At 42.5% G+C, this 12,682-nt stretch overlaps 1 protein-coding gene across 6 annotated transcripts in view; it reads left to right on the top strand.

The window, feature by feature from the left end:
• The window catches only part of ELMO1 (engulfment and cell motility 1), a 476,666-nt gene that overhangs the window by 255,182 nt on the left and 208,802 nt on the right, over positions 1–12,682 (top strand). For all 6 annotated transcript variants that reach the window (XM_074341005.1, XM_019726329.2, XM_019726327.2 and 3 more), the window contains one exon: positions 4,007–4,115. In XM_074341005.1, coding sequence (XP_074197106.1) covers positions 4,007–4,115 — 109 coding nt within the window. The remainder of the gene's footprint in view (positions 1–4,006; positions 4,116–12,682) is intronic.

The following is a 12,682-nucleotide window of genomic DNA, read 5'->3' as shown; positions in this document are numbered from 1 at the left end:
GGACAGCCAGCGGGATATAAGCCAGCGACAGGATGCTGAGGCTGAGATGGCAAGGGTGGTCCCAGGAGTCAGAGAAGGGGCAGTGCTAGAGCATGGCTGGCCTTGTACTCAGCATCTAATGGTCACACCCAAGCCAAATAGGTTCCTGATCTGTACCACTGGAGAAGAAGGTGCAGAAACACAGACCATCCAGAGGGGAATTTGACATTTATGGAAAGACAGCCTGCGGGGACACACCACAGCAGCTTTGGTCACTTGCGCTGAAAGATCGGTACCCTTCTTCAGGGATAAATGAGATAAGAGAGGACCTTATACCTTTGTCCAGGAGGGGCTGGGATTTATAGACCTGCTTCGGTGAGCTAGAGGACATTCATCAAAGTTCTCTTAGTCTCTTTAGACATGAAATCCATTGAGTTTTAAGGCAATAAGTATGTGAAAGCAATCTGTAAGCTACAGCATGGCGGGAAGAGATTTGGAAATGGAAGACCTTAAAAATTGAATGCCAGGACTGACATAGGTTAGCTCTATGGTCTAAGCAAGTCACCTCTTCCTTTTATTTCAGCATTTTGAAGAGAATAATAATAATAATACGTGCCTTATCAATCATGTGGACTTTTTGGGGGTCAGTTGATAGAACTCGTGTAAATGCACCCTGTAAACTATAAAGTATTTTATAAAATGTGTTATACTGAATGTTGCAAAAATATTCTGTGTTTTATTTTATAAAACATGCAGACGCTTGCAACTTCTTGTGCTGTATAACATGTAGTAAGATGAGTGATAATAAGTTTTAGTATTCCATCCATCGTGGTTTCTGTTTCATTATGTTTGCTCCTAAAGCTGAAGAGCGAGGAAAAAATAAAGATGAAAAATATGCCTTGATATTTCTCAATGAAACTTTTCAAAACGTCTTAGGTGAACATGGTTAATACCAGAATGTTGGAATTGAATATAGATATATCAGTGTGTTAAATTTTTAAAAAGCCACCGTCCAGTTTAAGAATTATTTCTCATAGTAATATCTAACTAGGAACATGCACCATCGCAGTCTTTTCTAAAATATTCCTGTAAGAATGTTGACCTGAAAACCCATACAGGTAACTTTAAAGTTTTGTGTCTACCTTGTCTAAAGAGATGAGTCAAGAAGGGTTTACTTTTCTTAGGTGGGTAAATATGATAAGATGGATGGTGCATTAAAGAATAAAAGAGTAGGGCTTCTCCAAGCTGATTTACATATTGATTACTTAAATTACTCCTTAATTTAGTGCCTGCTAATAAACTGCCTTGGAAATAATTCTGGAACATTTTATTGGCTGCAGTAATTCTACCTATAGTGTATGCAGATCACATCCTCATTAAATATTGATGTGCTCATGAAATGTTAATAGAATGCTAATGTGAAATGCTGGGGAATGTCCTCGCTGGGAGCTGGCAGCTGGCTGAAAACTACCTGTCTTGTGTCTTTCTTGATGTTTTGTCTTCTTCTCGCTCTGTTTTGTCCATTCTTTTCCCCATCACCGGGATATTCAGATTTGCTCCTGGAGACATATTATGGTTGTCTCAGAGACACACTTTGTAAAAGAAAAATAAGGATTCCCTGATACATCGGTAGGAATTTACTTGTCCTTCCATCCTGCTTTCCTGAATTGAAATTCCTGGTTAGAACCAGAAAAGATTTTCCTAAAAGGAGGAGGGTGATTCAGGCTCAGTCAATTGAGACTTTGTGCTCAGGCACCTCGTCCAGAAGAGACCTTGAAGAGGGCATGGGACTTCCAGGGCCCCCGCAGGGGCTGTTCCATGCTTGCTAGGAGCAGGGATTGAGTTGCAGTTATGTACAGCTTTTGTCAAAGAAAACAACCCACCCAAAACCTATGTTTCCTAAAGAGACTGCAAGGAAGAATTTTTACCATAAATCCCAAGGATGGTAAAGGTTACGTTCATGATGATATTCGGTGTGTAATTACGTATGGGAGCACACGCGACAAACGTGAAAAGTCCCACAACACAGGATGGTTCATTGCCTTGGTGGACAATCATGAGGGTGATAAAGTGATCATCATAAGGGCAGCGAAAACGGCCCGTGATGCGTCGTGGACGAGGAGATTGAGTACGCAAACAATTTGCGTTGTGTTATGGCTAGGTAGCAGTGCGATGCTAGAAGGAACGTCCCCGGGAAACGGTTGATTTGTTATTGGGGACTGTCAAGGCATACAATACTTTGTGTGTATGCGTGTGTGTTATTGTTACGGTGTTTATGCAGAAAATAATCGGAGCACGTTTTTATTAAACGCCTACTCCTTTGGTTTGAAATAATTCACCCTCTTTTTCACATTACTTCACTATTTGGAACCCCTTTGATTTACTTTTCCTCCTTCCCCTTTTCTTCTCTCCTTCCAAATATTCCTTTCACCTCTCTTTTCTGAAAGCCTTCTCCTTGTTTCGTCATTCCCTCCGGCCTCTCTGCCTGTTCGATCACTTCCCATGAGCCGAGTGACTGTGCAGCCCAGCCTGAGCTTCCCTGGTGTCTGTCAGGGGCACTGCCCAGGACCTCCAGAAGGACTGTGCTTTCTTGCTTACTCCCCACTGCCCTCTCCCCACAACCATACATGTTTTCAAAACCAATCGGGTCACGTCACTCCCCCATCTAAACCTAACGGTTAGCTTCTCAGGGTCTTGAATGACACCCCGCACAGCCCTGGGGTGGTGGCTGACCTTCCCCGGAGGCTCCTCTGCCTTGCTCTGCCTCCCTCTGTGTCCTGGACCCCAAAATGTGGCCGTGCAGACCCCTGCCCACTGCCCACCAGGCAGCGTGCTGGCCTGCCCGAAACACACCCTGCTCACCGCAGGGGCTCTGTCGGTGCTGCCTCTGCCTGGCAAGCTCTTCCTCACACACCTCGACCCGGCAGCTCCTTCGCCTCCTTTGAGTCCCAGCAGCCACCTGGTTAATCTGAACTCTCCTCCCCAGCTTCCCTGTTACTCTACCAGTTAATTTTTTGAGGAGGTAGCAAACAGTTCACGGGGGAAGTCGGAGGTGGCGTCAGGGACGGAAAAGCTGGTTATTCCTCTTGTCGACATAAGAATTTGAAGTTTAGTGACTTTAAAGTAGAGTTGTGTCGTTTTGTTTTCCTTTTGTTTAATCCATGGATAGAATGGCTGGCTCCCTTAGTTGTCCCAGGAATATCTCAAACTACCTTAAGGAAAGAGCAGAATTTATTGAGGGACCAAAGGGTGTTCAGAGGAAGGGTTGGACAAACAGACTTTAAGGATAGGGAAGCAGGTTTGTTACAGGAACAAGTGGGACCAGCCACTCACGTGCCCCCAGGGCTCCCACGGCCTCTTCTCGCTGTTTTTCTTTGCATTTTGGCTCCCTTCCTTTCTTTTTTCTCTCTTTCTTTTTATTGCAGTCTTACCTTCAGGTAGCCCCTGAACTCATGTCCCTTAGGTGCTGTCAGCATAGTTGGGCCAGTTTTTCCCTTTTCCTATGATAAGGCTCAGGGGAGGACTCTGGTTGGTCCAGTTTGTGTCCCATGTCCTTTAGGTGTAGTTCAGTCAACTAAGGCCAGGGGTGAAATCTCGTAAGAACAGGGAAACCTCTGTGGGAACTATGTGGTTAAAATGCAGGAGTTGAAGTCACAGAGGGTTGCTTTTCCCAGGAAAGGGAAGACACGACGGGAGGACAGGAGTAATTTTGTCACTTACATTAAAAATGCTTTATTGTACTGTTTTGAAAAAATTCTCTGCAAAGGCATCTCTGTAGTTCAGTCAACTAAGTGGACACCAACAAGCAAAATGTCCTCTTACAGGGTCTAAGAAGCATCTAGGATATTTGGCACATGTAAGATTTGAGATTCTATCTACTGAGAATATACTGAGAGGACGATTTTGTCCTGGCCCCTAGGGCTTGAGTTTGGTGGTTTGGAGAGGATCGATTTTCTCTGTGTCAGTGTCTTTGATGTTTTATGTGAGCTCACTTCCCTTGGTGACCTGTTCTCGTTCCTGTTTACAGGTCGTGCTTGAGAACAGTAGCCGAGAAGATAAGCACGAATGTCCCTTTGGCCGCAGTAGCATAGAGCTGACCAAGATGCTGTGCGAGATCTTGAAAGTGGGCGAGCTGCGTAAGTACACTTGTTTCCCACGTGGGTGTAAAGCTGGGCAGAGACCAGCTCCCAGAGTTGTGTTCCATGAAGAATCCCAAGGTGCTGAGAGCTGGGCATGGGTGTCACGTGGACCGAACGCTCATTGGCTCAGGTTTCCAGCATAGATATTTCTGCATGTATGCTCTGGGAATAAATGTTATTAAAACCCACAAGAATGGAAAAATTGGCAGGGACTGTGACTGAATTCCAAATATTAGAAAAATGAGTGTGTCTTAAAACAGCCTTGCACTAAGGAAAAAGATCTGTGGATTTCTTTCTTTTATTTTTTTTATAATTCAAGTTTTTAACCTACCAATAGGTCATTTTCTTCTCTTTCTTTTGAAACAATTTTTCTCTATCAAGAAAAAAACTGAATACCTTAATGACATCTCTTGCTCCCAGTATCTCACTTGTTTAAAATGCATTCTCTAAGAAGGAAGGCATTGTTGAAGAATATGGGTAGCTGAATATGACACGTATGGTCAGAGATATGTCTACTGCTCTTTTTCTTACTTATATTACAAAATTTCAGAGAAGACACCCGGAAAATGAGGGCATGATAATTTTGTTGCCTTCTGCTCCTTGGCGTAATTTGGCTTTAACCTGTTGGAGTGAACCTGATTGAACCTGGTCCACAATCACGGTCAAGGATGACCTTCCTTAGAGCGGCTGCTTTCATTCCCTCCGACATCGATAGAGCTGACACACGTATAAATCTTTCCTTGTAGGCTTAATAACGTGGGCACCAGAGAGGACTGTACCTGAGAAATGTTGGGTGTTTGGCATTATGGTGGGAGCATAAATATTCAGTCACATGCTTTAGAGTTTACAGAAAAATGTTCTGAAATGATTAATGGGAAGAGATCCAATGATTAAATTGGAAAGGGGGTTATGTTTTGTGTACAGGGTAGAACTGACTATGGTATCACTAACGTAAACTAGAAAATTCAGAACTTAGTAAGGAAAAAGCTAAGACACTGTGCCTGTTTCAGTAACAAAAACAGACGTTATCATCCTCCCATGTGGGTGGGTGGGGGAAGGAAGCTGGAGTTGACATGGAACTGCCAGGAAAGTTCATTACTTTTGAGCCGAAATTCAATCACTTTTGCACGAGTGGAGTAGCCGCCTGACCTGAGAGATTTCTGTGTCAATCTACCCGGGTTCACTGATAACCAGTGTGAACATTTTCATTTACTTGGATCCTTGATGTGAGTTCTGCTTCCTGCTCCTCATTAGAGTAACTCGTTGAGATTTATGTGTGCTGCACAGCTTATTGTGTATTGAGCTGAAGGCTCAAAGTCCTGAATCAAGCAAATCCTACTGAATTCCTCCGTCTGATGACTGTGACTATTTCATGTTCATCTCAATGTTATGGGGGAACTATAGAAAGTCACTTACTAAAATGCATGGCAAACCATCTAAGATTTTCAGAAACTGGGGCACTGCCCTGACCTCCTTGGCTGACGCTTCTTGCATCCAGGTTATTGCCCCTCAATGCCCTGTCTTGCTCCTCCCCAAGTTCCGTCTCCCCCAAGGGCTAGCTTTGGCTATCAGCTGTCATCTTGCTGGCAGCATGGAGGTGTATACTCTTGTGCTTTGACTGCCATATCCAGCTTCCTGCTCTTGTCTGCCCAATGGACATGCATCTATCCTGCTAAAGGTTAACACAGCAGACAAATGGTGGAGGACAAGAAGAATGTTGGGGATAAAGGGGATTTGGGTTCTATCTCCGCCACTTACCACGTTTGTGTCCTCGGGTATCATACAAACTTCACTGTGCTCTTACATCCCCACGTGTTTGCAGAAACAGATTGGTAGTGTTTGGGGTGAGTGACAATTTCAGTATAGTCATGCATTGCATGACAATGTTTTGGTCCATGACGATTGCATGTATGATGGTGGTCTCATGAGATTATAATGGAGCTGAAACATTCCCATGGCCTAGTGATGTTGTAGCCATTATAATGTACATAATGCAACACAGTACCCACGTGTTTGTGGTGATGCTGGTGTAAACAAACCTATTGGGCTGCCAGTCGTATAAAAGTATAGCACCTACAGTTATGTGCAGTATATAATACCTGATAATGATAACAAATGACTGTATTACTGGTTTATATGTTTACTCTAACATACAGTATGTTGTGTTAAGCTGGCAGCAGCCTCATACATGTGGTGTTTACCATGTCTCTTGATTGCGTCATTCTCTCATCTGCTTGCTCTAACCTTGTGTTGTTCTGTGTAGTAAGATGCTGTGCAGGCCTATAGCCTGGGAGCAGTAGGCTCTGCCATGGAGCCTAGCTGTGCAGGAGGCTGTGCCACCTAGGACTGTGTACGTGCGCTCTGTGATGTTCTCACAACAACAGAACTGCCTAACAGCACATTTCTTACATTTCTCCCCGTCGGTAAGTGGCACGGGACTGTAATTGTATCCGTGTTGGCTTGATCACAGGTAACCTCACTGGCTGAAATTGCTGTCATAGGAGTGAAAGGAGTATCCTGGGAACAGATAATAGTCAACCCAAGGGGACTAACTTGGAAAAGATGGCCAAATTCCAGGCAATGTGAGGGCAGGATAAGCGTGGATCCATGGGGCCCCACCTGGTGGGTAGAGGGGAACCGTGGTGGCAAAGTCTGAGCAGACAGTGCCTCTCAGGTAAATGTTAGTTAGTTCTGTGCTTTGGGAGTTGAGGTGGGAGTGGGGGCGGGGGCATGTGTTGGGTATAGAACAGGGGCTGACTGCTGGCTGGTGTAGAGCAGCATCCCAGATTTTTGATGACCCGGTAGTCAAGCCAGGTTCTGTGGGCTGACATAACAGTGCAGATGAAGGCAAATACCTCAGGAATCCCTGAGGGTACCCCAGATGCTATTCTTGGACTGTAGATTATTCCATATCCCACCCTCTGCTGGAAAGACCGTTCCCAACATTCTGCCACAACTCGCTCAGTACCTAGTCAGGCCCGGTCCCTACAGCGAGGCAGGGCTTGTACAGCTAAGGCCTGACATACTCATGGCAGCTTCCCTTCCTCTAAGATGACAAATGCATGTATTCATTTGTTCAATAAAAATCTTTTGATTACTTACAATGTGCCAGGGCCTATGATTGACATTGTAGGTACAAAGGTGAACCAGATATAGTCCTTGTCACCAAAGCTTCCGGTCAGAAAGCGAAACAACGAGTTGGGACTGATACTTTTTCCTATTAGTTATAAGTCATTTTATATCTGCCCATAATCTGGCCTAAAGCCAAATTTTTCCAGTGTTTTGATAGTTGAAGTTTTTAGGTTGATCCACTGCAAAGGCCGTTCTGGACATTTTGCAAGACTAATAAAAGATTCCCATGTTTCTGAAGTCAACAAGCCCAGATGAGTTGTTTTCTGTTCATGAAATATTAAAGGATTGCTACGTTCTGACTGGGTGCTAGACATCGAATGATGAAACGCCCTGTGGTAAGAGGAAAATTGCTTTTTAATGGATTGCATCTTGCCCATTGCCATATTAAATAAGTTACTAATATGAAAAACAAATCTGAGTGCACCCTTATATTGAAGGAGATGTCTATTTTTCTTCTGAGAAAATTAGTTTCACAAACAAATCCATCATCTCTTGGACCGTATGTGTCTGCTTTTCTCCATTTCCAAGTTGATGGTTCTTCTCGGGCGTGTGTTCATAATCGACCTGGGAGACGTTAGATCTATAAGCAAGTGCTGAGACCAAAGACACACCCAGTGAAAAATTTAGCTGATGGGAAAAAAGGACATACAGAAAAGCAGAACAATCTAGGAATGCTTTGTCTTTTGCTTTAACTTCAAGTCTTTTGAGGAAACTTACTTCTGAATTACCAATTACATTTTGCTGTTTGAAGCAAACATATTAGTGTTTAATTAAATGACTGATGCCACGTATGTATGCAGGTTTTTTTAGATTACATTTTTTAAAGCCCCCTTTTTTTTTGCTTCCTAATTATTGACATTGCAAGAGGCTAGTGTTTAATAGTGAGGTATAGAAAATATGCCTATTTGTATTCTCAGACCACTTGATCAAGTTTATTTAACTGAAGCCTGTACCACCCCAGGAGTTAATCAAGATCATTTGCATCTATGTTTATTAATGAAGAGAAGACTTGCACTTCCTACATGTTGTCTAGGGCCACTGAGCCAAACTGGTGTCCAGGGCGCCCGAGAACAGTGTAGAAAGAGGCAGGGAAGTCCAGCGCTTGCATTTTGGCCTCCGGAGGACCCGTCTTTAAATCACCGTTCAGCTAATTGGATGCCTCGGACATACTTCTCAGTTCTGAGCTTCTGGGTCCTTATCTATAAAATAAAGACAGTACTGTACATAATTGTTAGGAAGATTAAATGAGATCATGGATATTGCTTTAGTTGGAAGATGGATAGCTTTTTTGTTTGTTTTGTTTCGCTTTTGTTTTTTTGCAAGTGCTGGCGTCTCTCTTTCCATCAGCAAACTGTAGGTTAAGCCACGGAGAGACCGTGCTCTGCTTGAAGTGTCTGCTGAACCAGGACCAATGTCCTTGCTTCTTTACATGCCCACTAAAATTATTCTTCTCAGTCTGCTTTCTCCGTGAGGCGCTTTAAAGAGCAAGGCATTTGTTTTCCTTTAGTTTCAATTTTTAAAAATCACAAAGAAGAACACTTATAGACCGGGATATGGTCACAGATCCTAATGGCCTGGGGTTTATAACTGGAAGCCCCAATTAGAGGAATAAGATTGAAGTAGAGGGAAGAGCAAGTGTTCAAAGGAACAGGTATATTCTCGTGGGGTGGGGAGGGGGGACAGAGGGTGGCACCTTTACAGAAGAGAGACAAAGCGCAGACAAACCCACAGATACTTGTTATAAATATGGAATCCTCATGAAGAACCTAACAGGGCTAAACATTGGTTACTGTTGTTTTCCTTATTGTAGTTCTGTCTTCAAAGCAATAAGTTGTTGAGCGATGCATGGAAAGCTTGGTTTCTGTTACAAAGAGGTTCATTACTTACTTTTTTGGGTAGAATGTAACCCAGTTACATTCCAATGTTAGGTAAGGCTAGGATATTTCATTTGGTCTCTCATTCGTTCATTTATTCCATAACTATAGGGTTTCCTCTCCATAAGTCACGAGCTAATCCTTCATGACACAGACTTAGGACACACCCTCGTCCTCAAGCAGCTCCTATTCTAACAGGAGAGTCCTTCACAGAAACAAGTGATTACAAAACATTTTGCCATTTGCCTTTAAGTTAGAGTAATGTCAGTAAGAGGCAGTGTTCAGTTCTATTCCTCCATGGGGAGCTGGGCAGGCTGAGGAAGGGAGAGTCTTGGAAGATGTGACCCAGAAGAGATCCTTGAGTTTGTGGAATCACAAAGATGCAGAGAAGAATAACAGCCAGGCAGGCACACCATGTATATGGTGGGCAGTGGCTGTTGAAAATTCCAGGCAGTGAGAAGTGTAGGTGAAAAGACAAGGAGGGTCAGAGGGTTCTACTTCAATGTGGCTAAAGCAAAAGGCTTGAGAAAACAAGCAAACGGAGCTGATGCTGGCAGGGGAGGCAAGAGTCAGATTATGACAGTTTGCAGTGCAGAGGATTTGGACTCCACCAGGCAGTGGGTGCCAAGAAAAGAATATCATTAATAAGAAGAAATGTCTCAGTCTTGGGCATAAAGTTCTAGAATTGGAGCATGTTACTGTCAGGGGCCAGGGACGAGGATAAGCTTATCTCACTCATGCGCGTCCTGGCCCAGATAGTGCCTCTGTCAGGGGGCTTTCAGCTGCAGGTGATAGAAATCCCAACTCAAAATGCCAATGGAAGAAGAACATTTATCGAATGTCATTATTGCAGATTTGAGAAGGTCCTAGGGCTGGTTAACTGTTCGGTGATGTCATCAGGACCCAGGATCTTTTCATCATTTGGCTCTGCCATCCTTGAAGTACCAAATATGTCCTTAGGCTGGTGGCAAAATGGTGGCCACCATCACGTGGTCCAGAGGAACAAGAGCCTGTCTCTTCCAGTGAGTCTCTTCTATGTGTGGAAATGTTTCCAAAAGCCGGTCAGCAGAGTTTCTCTCATGTTTCATCGACTAACACTGTGGCCTGAGCCTGTGTGTAACCCAGTCAATGATGAGGGGAGTGGGACCTTCTGATGGTCAGACCAGTCATTAGCTGCTCCTTAGACTGAAGGTGAAACCAGCCTTCCCTAAGGATATGGTCATAGGATGGTAGATAGCTGAAGAAAATTGAGGTTTGTTAAGATAAGAGACAATACCTACTTCAAAACCCTTAATTCAGTCCTTTTACTTTAAAAATTCTTTTCTGCATTGTCCTTACTGCTGTCGAAAACTATAACAAATTGAAGTCAGATTGTAGCCCTCTGTCGTTTCGCCTTTATTGGGAGTTGAGGAAATGCACTAGTATTTCTTTTAATGTAGCAATATCAAAGGTTGCAGAAAAATGAAAATTGAGGTTTTATTATAATGTATTTCATTTTTCATCACTAAGATGCTAGAGCTCCACTACTTTCCTTTCCTTTTAGCAAATGGATATTTCCACTTCTTCAATTATGCTTTTTTGTGTGTGTGGGTTATTCTCAAGTGTACTTTGAAGGGCAAAATGAACATACATTTGTGATTCATGCCTTCATAGTTCTCTGAAACAATTTTGCCATCTTCACCTATTTGAGCATATATATAATTAGGTTAAAATTTAATAGCTACTTCTCTGTTTTAAAAAACAAGAACGAAATCTGTATCACACATTGCAAAAATGTTCAGCATTTCCTTACTTTGTCTGTCAGTGGCAATATTTATTACAACACCCCAGTGGTGCTGAGTGAAGCACCTTGTGCAATTCATCACCCAGACACCTTTGCTTTAGCAAGTAAAAATAACATGTGAGCTATCTGAAGGACTCTTTGGAATCCAACAATTAGAGCAGACGCTTAACTCTGGGACATTGGTGTTTTCATATTTTGAGAAGTACCATCCATCACTTTCATTCTTAGCACATTCTGGCGAAAGGAAACTCGAGAAAATTTCACTTTTAACAATTAAACCTCTTACGGGCGTTTTCTCTTTTTCTCCTAATACTAGCTTACACCCATGCTTCATGGAAAAGTTGAAGCCTCTTGGAGCTTGACTTTGTCTTGAATGTTCATATTCTCTTTTTACTTTCATATTCTACTTCAACCTTAAGTTTCAAGTAAAAATAAAACAGCAATAACAAAAACAAAACAAATTAAATTAAATGTTCAAGGTGTGAGCCTGGCTTTAGAAAGTTATGTCCATTTGGCCCAAATTAAAAATGCCATAGCAGAGAGCACAAAATTTATCTGAGAGTGGTTGTTTAGAATAATTGTAAAACTGATACCAGGATTTCCAGTAGTGTCATCACAAGACAGGAGGACTTCTTGTAAGAGGCTTGTATTCAGAATCAGAAGCCCTAGGCGTAATGGATGTAAGGGACTTTTGTCAACACCGCTCGCCATCTTGTTCCTTATTCTCTCATCTGTAACTTGGGGATAGTATCATCATCATCATGAGCCTCGTCTGAGAATCCGATGAGAAAATGTAGATTAAAGTGTTTTGTTAACTGTAAAATGCTCATTCGGGAAGGAAGTGCTAACACAGATATGCAGAGAAATAGAGACACTGAGATATATCTCATAGCAAAGCTTACCCTTTCTGTGCTCTTAGGGGCTGTCTTCAGAATTTGAAGTTCTGTGGTGTTTGCGGGGGTTTCAGAAGGCAGTACTTACAGGTACTTCTGAAATCATAGAGCCATGCTGATCTCCACAGCAGGTGATTGCTGAGAGAAATTGGCTTGGTGGTTAAAAGGAGAATATATCAAGCACATCTCAATTATAAATGAATGAAAATAATTTACACTTACAGGTTTTAAGGACTTGCTCCTTTTTACATTATTTCTGAGATGATATAATACATAGCATCCGTTCTTGTTGTCTCTTAGGTTATAGATGGAGGGGGGAGCCAGTAGATTTGCCCACCTTCCTCATGGAGAGAGACACAGACTTGTTAAAAGAACATAGATGCCCAGTGTCTTCTCCTTCTGCCCTACAGACCTGTAGGTCCATCTCAAACATCAGGTCTGCTTGGCTAGCTTGCTCCCTCCAGCATACGCTCCTGTGAACTCCTATAGCACGTCATGTGTGCCTCTGTTGTTCTACCATTTATTTGTTATATATATATATATATATATATATATATATATATATATATATATATATATATATATATATTAAAAATTTGTGACCACGTTTCCCCTAAAAGTTGAAGTGGTTTATAGGAAATCATAAAGAGAATTCAAAAATAAATAAGTGGAAAAACCAAAGGCTAATAAAAATAAAATAAGTGGATTGTGAATGTTTGCAAAGTGTGTGCCTTTGTGTTCACTACTGCTGGACCTTCGGTTTGGCTCAAAGATTCGCTTCCCAGGGAGACACGAGGAGTTCAGGGATAGAAAACAGATCAGCGTACATCGCACATGAAGAAACTCGAGGTGAGAACCCAAATGCTGATCTCAACTAAAGCT

Source organism: Rhinolophus sinicus, linkage group LG09 (genome assembly GCF_036562045.2).
Source record: "Rhinolophus sinicus isolate RSC01 linkage group LG09, ASM3656204v1, whole genome shotgun sequence".
NCBI lineage: Eukaryota > Metazoa > Chordata > Mammalia > Chiroptera > Rhinolophidae > Rhinolophus > Rhinolophus sinicus.
This window is presented reverse-complemented; position numbering and strand designations above follow the sequence as displayed.